Genomic DNA, 13,879 nt, shown 5'->3' with positions numbered 1-13,879 from the left:
TAAAGATCTCATGGACTTTCCTGCCCTGGATGGTTTTGAACTGCAATCTTCAGATCTCAGGCTCCTGAGTAGCTGCTAGGAATACAGACATGAGCCACTGGAGCCCAGCCAAACACAGCTTTTATTCCTTTAATAAATGTTTATTATGCAAGGCTGCTCTGAGTTGATTTAAATCAAATTCCAAAAAGCAAGGTTAAATGAGAGCAACATAGGATTAGCTGAGCACCTAAGTAGGAATCATACACCGAAAATAAAGTGAAGGCCTCTGCAGAGCAGGCCCTTCTCCCCTCCCTGTAGCGGTCTGACGGTCTCTGCTGCTCTCAGATGGATACAAAGCCATAAGTCTCAGCCAGCAAATGAATTTCAGTGGAAAAAGACAACTCTCATCCAGTGAGTCATACTCAGGCTTACTGAGCTTGATTTCTCAGGAGACTCTACCCAAAGGTGCCTTCTTCACCTTCAAAGCACCAGATTTCCTACAGCTCTGGATTGGCTCAAGAGAATGTCCTGGGTACAGCTTCCTCCAGGTTCTCCCCTAAAATACACAACTTTCATTTCCTCTAGGTCATCTGCCAATCAGAACCCAATGCTCAAGGAAAACTGATGGTCAAATAGCTGAATTGCCAGATGGCTATGTGTGTCTACAAAACCCCTCACATCACCTGACTATTTCCAGCTTCAAGAAGGATCTGGGCAAGAATGTTTTCTAAAATATATGCCCAAAGCAGATTCCACTACAAGGGATGTAACGCTGTGGTGAAATATTTGGACAGGGGATATTATTTTTCAGATTGTGAATGATTTTTCATACACCAGATAACCAATCAAATAAGTTTATATTTGAGAAAGGTGATTTCCTATGTCCCTTGAGAACTTCCTATCTTTATTATCATTAAAACTCAAGTCCTAAATAAGTTCTTCTCTTTCCTTAAACCTCCCAGCCTTTAGGATAGCAGTCTTAGAGATTCCATTTGTAGAGTTCAGGAAAGTGGCAAACTGGATGAAAATTTAGGATAACATCTAGATTAGAGCCACCACCATCCATGTAGTTAATATAGAAGTAAAATTTACTGTACCCTTTGATAGGCTTGGCATCAATGAAAAAAACAACGCTAACATTAAAATGTGATTGAGATATTAGGAAAATCTAATCCACTGGATGAGGTGAAGTACTGGCATTAATCCAGCCTCAACCAAATTTACTGATTCTTTCCATAGCCTATCAATTCTCTAGGCCTAAATCCACACTCAGAATCCAGGAGCTTTTCCTGGAAAAGGTATAAGAAAGTGGTAGAAAATTTTCCTCCTTACTTAAAAAAGTGCTCCTAGCAGATACTTTTAAGAATACATTCCATTCAACCACAAATGCCAGAACTCAAATGATACTTTCAAACAAAATGTAAAGCTTTAAGCAGCAGAATACCAATAAATTACTCCTAAATCTGCAGTTCATCTTTAAGAGGGATAAAGCGGTGCTGAGAAGTGCTGTGAAAGTGTTAGAATAGTCCAGTCCAAAAATTATTGTGATTTTGGTGTTAAAATCATGTGGCCTTTACAACAAAATATATCATCCCTCTAAGTCTCAAGTATTTATAATAGAGCACATTCCAACCTGTGCTCTGATATTTATTAACCAAATGCATATGGTTAATGAGTGAAAAAGAAAAAAAAATCTAAAAATATAACTCCGTAAAATGTCATGTTAGTCCAAGTCCTGAGTAGCTACAAAGATTGCATTTCAATGTGTGCTAATATGTATCAAGCAGATAAAGTTGGTTAAGAAGGGTTTTTTAAAAAGCATAAGAAAAACCCAATATAAAAATGTAATTGTATGTTTCAGTTTCCTCTTCCCAGCCTAATGGGGAGAGGGGGTGGGGAAGGAGAGCAACTTTTGTTATTTGGATACAATGTGGGGGTTTTGTTTTGTAACAACAACAAAAAGGGGGGGGGGGGGCACCAAATAATCGCTGTGAGGCCGCTGACTGGGAGGCAGCCCCGGGAGGCTTCCCGTGGGAAGAGTCCCCGCCCGGGTCGGGGCTGCAGGGAGCCCCGCGGCCCGGGCTGCGAGCCGAGCCGCGCGCGCGCGGGGCCCGCGGCTCCATCGCCCGGCCGGAAGACCGGCCACTCGGCGGGCGCGGGAGCCCCGGGCCCGGGGAACATGCACGGACACCACCCTACAGATTTAAAAGCAAAGCGAGGACGGGGGGGGGGGTGAACCCCCCCAAAAAAACTAAGTCTTGGGGTGCCGAGGGGACAGCTAGGTCCAGATGGGCGTGTCCACAAGTCCACCCAGGACCCACGTCCTCCCCTCCCCGCCCCCCCCACGTTCCCTCCAGCACCCCCCCTCCCCGTGCCTCGGCCACGCGTGCGTCCCGCCGGGCCCCCTTCGCGACCCCGGGTCCCCCTCACCCGGACACCGGCAAGGGCGTGCCTCCCCCCTTCCCTCCCCCACGCCCTCCCTCCTGACCCCCCATTCTCTTGTGCTCCGACGGCGAGCGCGAAACCGACCCCGGGCTCAGTGTGACTTGGGGTGCGTGGTGCCGGCGGGGCCCCGAGTCCCCCCGCCGCCGTCGCCGCCGCGGGGTGGGCGGCACCGGGCTCTCCGGGCCCTCGGGGCAGCGCGCGCTCGGACTGGTCCCCCTCGGCCTCCTCCGCGGCCCCGCGGAGCCCCGACGGCGGCGGCGGCGGCGAGGCCACGGGTCTTGCGGCCACTCCTCGACGGCGGGGCGGCGGCGGGGGTGGGGTGGGGTGAGGGGGCGTCCTCAGCCCGGGAGCGCAGGCTGCGCGCCCCGCGGGGCCGGGCCTCCCCGGCCGGTGCCCTCCCCCCGCCGGGCGCCCCCTCCCCCCAACGATCAATTACCCGCCACCCCTCTGCCAGGCGCGGCCCGGGGCTGGCGCGGCCTCGGCGGCCCGGATCACTTCTGCATGACAATTGATGGGAGGGCGGGCGCGAGGCGGGGAGGGGGGGGGCGGCCACGGTGTCCGTTTTCTCACCATGGTGATTAGGCATTCCGGGGGCCGTGGGGTGGGAGGAGGCAGCCACCGAACAGCGGCGCGCGGAGGAGCGAGGGCAGGGGACCGGCCGGAGCCGCAGCCAGAGCGAGCCCAGGCGGCCCGGCGCAGCGAGCGGCGCACGGAGCCCAGCCGAGCTGAGCCAAGTCAGGCCAGATGGCTCTGCAGCCATCAGGGACCGCTCCCCGTCCAGCCCGGCCCCACTTTAGCTGTGCAAACATTTCTTTATCCCAACAAGACAATTAAACCCAGCAGCATGAAAAGGGGGTCTCCATGACTGTGTTGGGAACAACCAGAAAAAAACACACACATCACAGGAGTGCTTGCCCACCGCCCCCCCCCCTCCACCACACACACACATGGGGAGGGGAGAAGGGGAGGAGAAAAAGACTGGGGGTAGGGGGGAAGAACCCCCCCAGCAGCTGAATCAAGCTTAGATCTGGGCAGTCAGGTCAGAGAGACCCATCTAACCCCCCAGTCTCTGGTGATTTGCTGGCCATTCATACTGGTCATCTGGCTCGAGCTGCAATCCAATAGTGGGGCCTGGTGACCTGGGAACTGTCCCAAACATCCTTCCCCCTTCCAAGTCTAGACTAATGTCCTTGTGTGCCATGCTCCCCGTGCCCTTGGAAAATGTGCCCCCTCCCAGCAACCCCATGTTGTCTTCAGTTGGCCCTCATTTCAGGCAGCCTTAGCTTAGATGGGCTTAGTCGATTCCCGGGCCACAGGGTCTTCAATGACATATGCCTTTATAAAGACACATCTCAGAGTGCAAAATACCATCTCCTACTTGGGGCTTTGGGGACCTGAGAATGGTTTTTCAAATACATCAAAGATGAGAGCAAGGCAAAACATCCAGGAGCTGCTGGAAGCCATCAGATTGCCTGCCTACCTGTGAATCTGCCAGAGCACAGGGAAGGGCCCAGGGAAGAGAGCCAAACAAGGCCACTTATTATCAGTGCCCAGTGCCTATCCCTGCGGTGGAGGACAAGGCCAGACACAGCTCAACATGGGCGGTGGTGCTGAGCCCTCTCAGCCCAGAGGTGAGCATGCATGCTAGCCAACTCCAGTTTGGGTTCAGTGGATAGAGAGGCAGGCTGGCCAAAGGTTGTGTTGCTCAGGTAGGAGTCTGGGTATGGGGTGCCTAAGAAAAGATTCAGTTTCCATCAGGAAACAGATATGATTAGAAACAGAGTGATGGGGAGGTAATAAATATATGGGTTCTAGCACAAGGCAGCAGGCAGTACTTACCTTCCCTTTTGTTGTAAAGTTTCCTTAATGAGGAATGTTTATTTTAAAGGCCCTGGGATGCATATCTGTAGACACTTCATATGTAAGACACAACATGGACTATTTGTAATTGGTCCATAAATTCTAGCATCATTTCCCTGGACAAGGAGCCTTGGGGGACTGTTCAGGGAGTGGCAATAAACGGGAGTTACCTCCATCCCGTTCCTGGGGAATCATGCATCCTCCACGAACAGCTTCACACAAAACACTTCTCCCATTTTCCAGGGCAAATAAGTCAGTCCTGTAGAGCAAAAGCTTCCTTGTTCCACAGAGTACAACACATACCTCAGGCTCACCTGTGGTGCCAGGTGGATGGACAGGCAAGCAAACTGGAATCATCTACTAGGAAAGAGAATACTTTACCCAAATAGCTATACTTCTGTCTTCAAAAAAAATGCATATTTAATCACCAAGGAAAACCTGCCTCTCCACATCCAGATTTAGGAAGGAACATGTGTGCATTTTACCATGTCTGCAGGCCCCTCTTTCAAAGGCATGTGGACATATCTGCATATGGATGCAGTCTGCAAGTAGGGGGTGGCTGCAACCGTAAAAACCTGTCAGTGTTTCCATTATAAAACTGATTTTTTTTTCAATGACCTATAACTCAGTCATAAAACTTCTACTCTGAGGAAGGACACACCCCTCCCACATTAAACCCTGTGCCCCACCCCACCCCCAACCAACACAACTCGGAGGCTAAGCGCTTCTTTAGAAGTTTTACTATCATACTTAACTGAAACATGTTTTACATTGCATTTATAAGAAGAGGGCTGAAGAACCAGTCAACCGTGTCAGAAATTAATTCTACATTTTAATAACAACAAAAAATACCACCTAAAGTATACTTGGTTCATTTTGGCAATCTGGGCAAAAGCACTGCATCCTATTTCTTGCCTCTTGAACATTTGCTCTCCCCTCCCTTCCCCACCCCCACCACTGCCCCATCTGCCCCTAAGCCCCCTCTCTCTTTGGAAGCAGTCTTGTATACTGTCACTCGATTATCTGAGAAATATTACTTATTTCAAAACGGTTCTGTAGGGAGGACCTGAAAGGCATCTAGTGGGAATAATCAGGCCTTCTAACGGCCCTTAAATATGTATTTACATAAAACAGACTATAAATATTCTGACACACGTCGGCATATGACAGGAGCCAAGAAAGCTGCTGCCGACTTTGTCATAGTGCTTTTTTAGCCCTTCCTGGCAGAAAATGTTTCTGCCTTCCAAAACCTCAGAATCAAAAGCACAAATCTTGCCCAGTTCTCCCCTGTGCAGGCTGCTACACCACCTAAGACAAGGGAAGGAGAAAGAGGCGCCAATCCAAGGCTAGCCACAGGGTGACAGTTCCTCTTCACTTGGCACCTTTGTTTCTGGTTAAAGATCAGTCACAAATGTAACTCTGACTAATAATGTGGATATGTAGAGACATCCTACACTCCCAGACCCTCCTATAGCTTTAATGTCTGTGGACAAGAAAAATACAAAATACCCCAATAGGGAAGAATATTTTAAACAAATAAAAGGGAAAAGGACTCCAATTTATATAAGATGACAATTTGAAATAAAGAAGTTTCCCCCACCCTTCTGATCAGAATCCCATTAATTTCAAGGTCAGAATTCCATTTCACTTTGGGAGACAGACTCATTTAATTTTTCTCCACCCAGGCGTATTCCTGTGTGAGGGATCCATCTCCATGGGGGACGACACCACCACACAATGCAAACCAGGCAAACAGAAGAGTTATGGCTTTGACACTCGAAGGGGAATAGATATCCGCATCTATGAGTTCCGACTTGACTAACAAGCTTCTGCCTGCTCTGGGAGTCTGATACAGGTTTGGACTAAAAAGATAGCAAAATGGAGACACTGCTGGATCTGGTAGAGGAGAAGAAAAGAATCTCCATATCCAGATGTTACTTTGTAGACTAATTAGCTGCCAGAGAATTTCATTTTCAACTTGGTACTTGGAGGAAAAAGGAGCAGGGTGAGTCATGCCCCAACCTAGGGCAGCTTGAGCCAGAGGTCAGTTGACAGCTAGGCTTGATCATTTGCCCATCATTCAACAAATGAAAACTAAAATAAAATGAAACAACAACAACAAAAATAGACAACACAATGCCAACACCTGTCCTGCAGGTATATCCAAGAAGCAAGATCCAAGTCCGCAGAGAGTGAAAAGGTGACACAGGAGCCAGAGCTGAAGTGCCCAGAACCACACTAGCAGTTGTCCGTCAGACAGCAGCCTACTCCCTTAAGTGGGGAGGTCTCAGGCTTACAGACGCTGACATAAAAGACACACTTGCAACATATTTCAAAACCAAGGAGCGATGGATTTACAAGGCAGGTTGATTTTATGATGACTTTTATTGAAAAGGTACGCTGGGTTTAGGCAGATGCCTTTTAGCGCAGGAAAGTTAACACAGTGCCTAATTCAAGGAGACAGCCTGAGGAAGCAGTGCCGACAGGGGAGAGAGCTGCAATGTCTCTATTACTCTCCTCGGCATCATAAAGAGAAGAGAAAAAAATGGTATTCATGTTGGTGGTTATTGAGAGGACAGGATCACACACAAAAAATAGAGAAGAGGGGAAAGCAAACCTCAGATGTAGTTTTCTTAAGAAAATAAAAGGGAGCGAATCTCAGAACAAAGGGTTGGTGGAAAAACACCCTCAGTTCATAAATTCTCACCAGGCTTGAAGAAAACTGCTCTGTCTACCCACAGCCCAAAAGCTCCAAAACACAATTATTTTCTGATTATAGCAGAGCGGAAGATTGCAGGGTTCAGTACTCCTAGTCTACAAGTTTCAAATAAAGGTTTAGTTCCACTGATGAGTGAGCATAGCCAGAACTCAACAAGGCACTTAGAGAGCATGAGAAAAGCCATTTCATAAGCAGGAATTAATAATAGTTGTGAACATCAACTATGGAGCAGTCCCACAGGCCCACCATGTTGAGTCCAAACAGTGAGCCTCAGGAAAAGTGTCCAGCAAACCTGTCAAATCCCAAGAGAAGTCAGCTTTCCAGCCTTGCAATCACAAGGAAAACACAGCTGTTTGAAATGCTTTACGGTGATTGACGATACCTTTGTCCTTCTCTGAAAAATAGCCTAATGTGGATAAGGACTAAGTTGTGAGAATAAAAATCACATGGAATCTGCTGGCTATGATACAATGGAAAAACCATAACAATAACAGCAACGATAATAGTAGTAGTAGTAGTAGTCATAGTATATAATATCATGATCAGGGAAACATAATGAGGATAGCAAAGAGAGAAGGAATGGACAAGTTTCCTCAGGCCTTCCCAAATTCCCTAGGAACCCATGCTTTTTAATGGAATGATCTTCACTCCATACACATATGGCACCCTCTTCCACCCACAGCCCCCAGAGCAGGAGACAGCCATGTCCAGAGGAGAAGAAAGTGCTGAGGCCAACACCATCAGTGCTCATTGATGAGAGAGAGAGAGAGACAAGTAAAGGTTAACAATCCAAGCTATGGTAAGGAAAGCAGGTGACCCTTCCTGTCACAATACTGCCGACCTGTTGAACACTACTGCAAGGCAGGACTTACTGGGGGGTGAGAGAGGACTCCAATCAAAGTACTTACATCTGTCATTCCGATCCTCTGGGCTAGATGAGGCTTCTCGGTCAGAAATGAGGCCAGAGACAGCAAAAATCTTCTTCCCCGTGTCATCAACCTTAAGTGAACCAGGGGAGCTAGATGGCAGCTGTGTCCCAAAGTCATATTCCTTGCCATCTGCATCTGAGAAGCGCAGGTGGGGAGACTCTGTGTCATGGCAGTTCTTAAGTCGCTTGGCCGGTGTAAAGGCTGACTGGTAGCTCTCCCGGTCCTCAGTGGATGCAAAGGGGCGGAAGGCCCCCACACCACTGTGATTCAGCATACTGATTGGGGTGCAATCTAGATTTGGGGGAGCAAACTGAGGGTGGAGGTGTAGTAAAGAAGGAGGGAAATCTCGATTGGCAAAAGTGCCTGGCACCCCACCTTGCCGATGGTACATAGAGGCAAAGGTGTAGGAACCATTGGTAAAGGGAATATGCACATCCTTATCTACTGAGACAGGTACACCAAAGGGTCGTGGCTGCTGACAAGGAATGGAAGCATCCCGGCTGGCCTCGGCCGTGGATGCCAGGACCATCAGTGCTGGCGATGCCAGAGGGTTGGGAAGGTAGGATGAGTTCTCCATTTTGAAGGCTGCCCGGTGTAAGTCCATTGGAGTCTCTTTTGATGGTCAGCGTCAGACAAGAAGCAGTCTTCCCTGGAAAGGAGGAAGGGTGGCACCTTGGATCTGGGCAGGAAATATTACTGGGTAATCATGTCCTTTTCAGACCTGTGGAAACAGAAAAAAGAAAAAAAAAAGAGAGAGGGAGGAATGTCAGGGGAAGTAAAAAATAAGGGAAACCCCAAGTGATCGAAAGCCTATCCTTCTGGCTTACAGATGCTTGGGCAAGAGATACCACAGGCTTTAGGAGCCAGTGGGCAGCAGCAGCAGACCATTTTCATTCAGAAAAATCAATAGACAACTTACTGTGATGTACGCGTAGCTGACTTTGGTCCCTACACGTTCCGGGTGAAATGCGTCTGAGCCCAGCAAAGAAAAAAAATCATAAAACCTCCAAATACAATATTCCCTGAGCAAATGAGCTTTGGAAAGCCAAGTCACACAGTAGATTGGGGGGGGGGTGGATCTATATTTTCAGGGGCTTCCACCTACATACACTACTCATGTGCAGGCCTGATGTTCAGAGGCCAGGTTCTGTCTATCAGAGTACTCACATATGCATCCTCTCTTCATCTCCCTGAACAATGCTCCAATACTGAAAAAAAAAATGCCTCCATCACACACATCTTGACCAGGAATATCTGTACATGTTAGTTGGTACAAATTGTACATGCAGTTAAATCACTCACATTGACACATACATCTTCATGTATCATCTGAGACTGTTTCCAGAAAAAAAGTGCTATGTGAACAAACAGCAGCACAACCCTGCAATCACACAGGCTTTCTATTTCACTTTTCTGAGAAGAAACGAAACCATCATCAATAAGATCCTGGATGCCTCTGACAATATTTAAAAACATAATAGGTACCTTTGGCTCTCTAGAAGCATCTGTCTTCCAGAGGCAGCAAAGAATGGATTGGCAATTTTAGTTACTAATGCACTCAGTCTTAAGTAGATTTGTAAACGGCCTTGGATTTGCCATTAACATTTAGAGCAAAATGTTAACAAAATTTCTGACTTATTTTGTTCTGATTATTGGCCCAGTCAAAGCTGATGTCCAATAAAGGCCCCAGAACAAACTCGAGTTCAGAGAGACTTCTTTCAGCTTCCCTTCTAAATTTAAGTTGTACATTTTCATAGCCACTGATTTGGTTTCAAAATGTATATTGACTAGGGGGTTGGGAGAGGACTATATATCAAAAGCTAGAATATAAGATGAATACGAAGACTTACTAGCTTCAAATCTATGCACTCAACAGAAACTGAGTGAAACTCAAAGTGTAACTAAAAATCAACCATCTGCTACAAAGGTAACCTTTAGACTGAAAGTCAGATCAGAAATAAAAGGGGACCCCCCTCCCTTAAAAAAAACCCACCTCCTTAATGGAGTATCTTTGGTATTCCCTCTAACAGAGAATCCTGCAGATGAGTCCTCCAGGCTTAATGTAGTACTAGAGAGTATTTCCTTCTCCCATCCTGTGGCAGACGTGTCAATGACTGTTATTAATTGGGAAGATGAGCCGACACCATCAGACTGCTTCCTCATTTGGCTTCTTTCCTTATAGACATCATTGCTAAATTACCAGATTATGTATCTCACATTAACGGATTTTCCCCTCTTCCAAATTTTAAATAACTTTCCTGTCAAGTTATAGCAGTGCAGGGAATGATTTGCCAAGGACAGCCAGTTAGCCTGACAAGTCTGGAAATCCTGTTCTTGGCTCTTTTCAAGTCAGATGAACGGTCACACAACATGGATGCTCTGAAAGTGGGTCTAGGGCTATTCCAAAGGTTCTAAGAAGATCTTCACCAGAGAAATAAATACGCACATGTCTACTGACAAGCTATGGTACATGAGGCCAGCAGGAAGGAATGACAAACACAGACACTGGGGGTGAGGGGAGGGATGTATCTCCCCCAAATGACCCCCCCTCAGGATTCATGTTCTCTTTTTACTTCTTAGATCACCTCATTATGTTAAATAAGTTTCATAAATTAGTAATCTGGAGACAGCATTGGACACTCCCCACAGAACATGGAGAATCACTCAAACCTGTTTATTCATTTGAAAACTTCATTATACTGAAAACAAATCAAAATTTTTTTTTCTCCAGGCCAGTTTTCTTTTACTCTACTGTTGTGGGTGTTGGGTGGTTCTGATGGGGGAGGAGGGGTGTTTCTATTTTTTCCCTTTTCTTTCTCCCCTCCTCACATTAACAACTTGTATAGATGAGACTTCAGCAGACCACAGTCATTATGAAAATCTATAGTTAATACACTCCCAATGTCAAAATGTCATGGGTTTAAACACAGAACCCAAAATAAGAAAACTAACTGACCCTCTTAATTAAAAAAATATGGATTGTAAGATAATCAGCTTGATGGAGTATTTGGGTGACTGTAAAGAACCGGCAAAGGGAAAGTAAGTAACTGTTACTTTTTCTGCCTCTATGCTGATTTTTTTTAATTTAGCACTTCGTGCAAATCCAGATTAAAATAACTCCAGCTATTGATCCAAGCAGTGGAATTGACATTAATTTTAGTTCACTTCTCACTTTGCAAAGGGATCAATAGGAAGTAATAACAGCTGACATGCCCGCTGAAAGGAGGAGAAAGAAGGGCTGAAGACAGAAATCGAAAAGCAACCAAATAAATCATCAGCTACTTTTCCACGGCATCAGACAAACTCCAAACAGATTGCAAAAAGTCTTTGTTGAATTAACTAAACAAGGAGGAGGGATCAATCCACGAAGCTAAATAAATTGTCTGGCAGGCAGCGAGGTTGGACAGAGGGTCCCACTAATATTGAGTTTTGAAAATTTCAAATCCTTCACTTGATGGGTTAGGTTCAGTTCTAGATGAGGGAGTTTTGTTTGTTTCTTAAATCACACACCTGACCCTGGTTTTTAAAGTGATTACAAGACGCCAGCTAACTGAATAATTAGTGAGATTACTAATTGCGTGGTTAAACATGCCAGACCCAAGACAAATGGAACGAAGGAGCCGGCGTTTGGATGGTGAACGTGTCTGAATCTGGGCTGGAGGCGCCGCGGCCCGCCCTGGACGGTGCAAACGCTTAGCCACTTTTTCGCTCTGGGGGAAAAAAAAAAAACCCAAACCCCGAGAGAGTGCGCGAGAAAAATCTCAAAGAATGGGGCCATCTCCCATTCCAGTCGAGGGTCTGGGCCTCCCATCCCCGCACCGGGGGTCGGGGTGGAAGGAAGCGGTGCAGCGGCGGAGGCAGCTGCTGCTTGCGGTGGGGAGGCAAACCCATTTGCAAATGACTGCCACAAAGCAAGCTGCAAAGGGCTCCTTCCCGGAGCGGAGCTCCCAGCGCCCCCCAAACGACGTCCCTGCTGCCAATTAAAATGCACACACAACCCTCCCCTGCTTATTACAACAGGTGACATTTTTGTGGTCTCTGAACCGTTTCCAAGAAGCCAAGACTTAAAAATAATAGAACAAATTAAACGATATTTTTCCTTCGCGTAAACTAACTTTTAAAAAAAATTAACAGGCAACTTGAAAAGCAAAGGACAATGGGAAACGAGGCTAGATTAGCGGGGCGACTGTGAAGAAAAGAGGAAAGAATTTTTTTTTTCTTTTTTAGCACACCGACTTCACTGGAAGAAAATGTCCCCCCCTCCCCCCCCCGCCCTCCCTGCCCCACCAAATGCCTGGAGGGTGTTTAGAAACACCGCCCAGTGGTAACAGAAAGGTTACCACTGCGGCCAGAGCTCCGGGAACCCCAGGAGATCACGGCCCACGCCAGGGCCGACGCGTGGGGTTCGCACCCGGCTGGTATCCGCCCCCACGTTTGCACCAGGACCCGGGTCCGGCTTGGCCAACGGGTGTGAATCCGCACCCGCCACCGCCGGGCGGATCCGAGAACTCGGTGGTGCAGGACTGAGGGGCTGCGGGCTGAGCGATCGGGTACCGAACTCAGCCCGGTTAGTGTCTCAATCCAGAAATAATAATACTAACAAGCACCACTCCTTTAGAGGAAACAGACGAAAGCAACACCTCCCTGAGCTTGGGGGTCCACGCCGAGCCGAGCCCACCTCTCCCTTGGTCTGACCTCTCTTTCTCTTTCCAGTTCTCCGGTGCCTTCGCACAAAGAATACTTTAAACCCCAACCACCTCAGCACCACACAATTCGCTTTAACTTTGGAGGCGGGGGGGGGGGGGGGCAAGCCCAGGCGGCAGCCCGGGAAAAGACGACGAGCCCGAGGGGCCACCGGGGTCTGCAGCCCCGCAGGGCCTCGAGGTCGGGGGTTCCGCAATGCCTGCCTTCGACCAAAGTCCAAGGACCTGGAGCCCCGAACAGCTCCGCCCTGCGGGTCATCGGGACCCCATCCTCGAGCGCCACCGCGAAGAACGGCGAGCAGCCACCGCCTCGCCTATTCCGCTCTCCTGCCAATGCAGGCGAGAGCGCTGGGCGGCCGGGCCCCCGGGTGCCCGGACGGCGGGTCCGAGCTGCGGGAGGGAGGGCTGCGCGGTCGGCGCGGCCGCCACCTGGCCGCTACCCTCGGCGCGGGGTGCGGAACAGGTGTGTGGTTCCCCGCTCGCTCGGAGCCTGGGCTCGGAGTCTGCCCCCGGCACCGCTGGTCACCAGCGTCCGTCCGTGGGGGCGGGGGGGCGCCCTTGTCCTCGGCCTTCCCTCCACGTCGCCCCGAAGCTCAGTAAAAGAACTCAAGCCACTTTTCCCGGGGTCTCGGCCGGCCTGGGGGGTGGGATCCGAACTGGAGACGCCCGCAGCGCTTGGCCTCCGCGCTCTCCATTCCAGCCTTTACGGGAGACCGAAAAGGAAAGCCAGACGAAGCGGCGCAGAGCCCCGGTCAGCTGCGGCCCCCGGTGCAACTCACGGCTCCCCCACTCGCTGCCCGCCCTTCTTTATGTTTCCTTTCTCTCCCCCTTGCCTCTCCGGGCTGGGTTCGGAGCCGAGGCCGAACGCAAACCGCGGCTGCGGGGCATCGTGGGCGGCGAGGGTGTTTTCCCTCTCGGCTGCTCCGAGGACAGGCAGGGGAAAGCAAGCCGGAGACCTCGGACGACCCAGGCTGGCCAAGCAAGCCAGGCTGGGCTGCGCCCCATCCGGATGGCCCTGGCCCCAAGCAACCCTGCGGCTCAACGCACGTCCTGCCTGGGGCCCAGGCCCCGGGCCTCGGCTGAAGCCGCAAGCAGGACCCAAGAAAGCAACGCGTTCTTAACAGGAAGCGAGGGCATTTCCTCTACCTTCCAGCACCCGGAGCCGCCCCCCCTCCCCCGCTACCTCGGGGGTCCTGCGTGCCCTCGGGGTTCACCCAGGTCTTGAGCTCTTGCAGGGGTCCCTG

General features: G+C 49.4%; 1 protein-coding gene across 1 annotated transcript in view; it reads right to left on the bottom strand.

Annotated features, from left to right (window-relative positions):
• LOC125355058 (E3 ubiquitin-protein ligase RNF220-like) overlaps window positions 1-13,879 on the bottom strand; it is a 190,427-nt gene that overhangs the window by 174,932 nt on the left and 1,616 nt on the right. The window contains exon 2 of the mRNA XM_048351153.1: window positions 7,912-8,653. Coding sequence (XP_048207110.1) covers window positions 7,912-8,536 — 625 coding nt within the window. The 5' untranslated portion in view covers window positions 8,537-8,653. The remainder of the gene's footprint in view (window positions 1-7,911; window positions 8,654-13,879) is intronic.

The sequence above is a fragment of the Perognathus longimembris genome, chromosome 7, assembly GCF_023159225.1.
Source record: "Perognathus longimembris pacificus isolate PPM17 chromosome 7, ASM2315922v1, whole genome shotgun sequence".
NCBI lineage: Eukaryota > Metazoa > Chordata > Mammalia > Rodentia > Heteromyidae > Perognathus > Perognathus longimembris.
The sequence above is the reverse complement of the archived record's forward strand: the minus strand, read 5'-3'. Positions and strand labels throughout refer to the sequence as shown.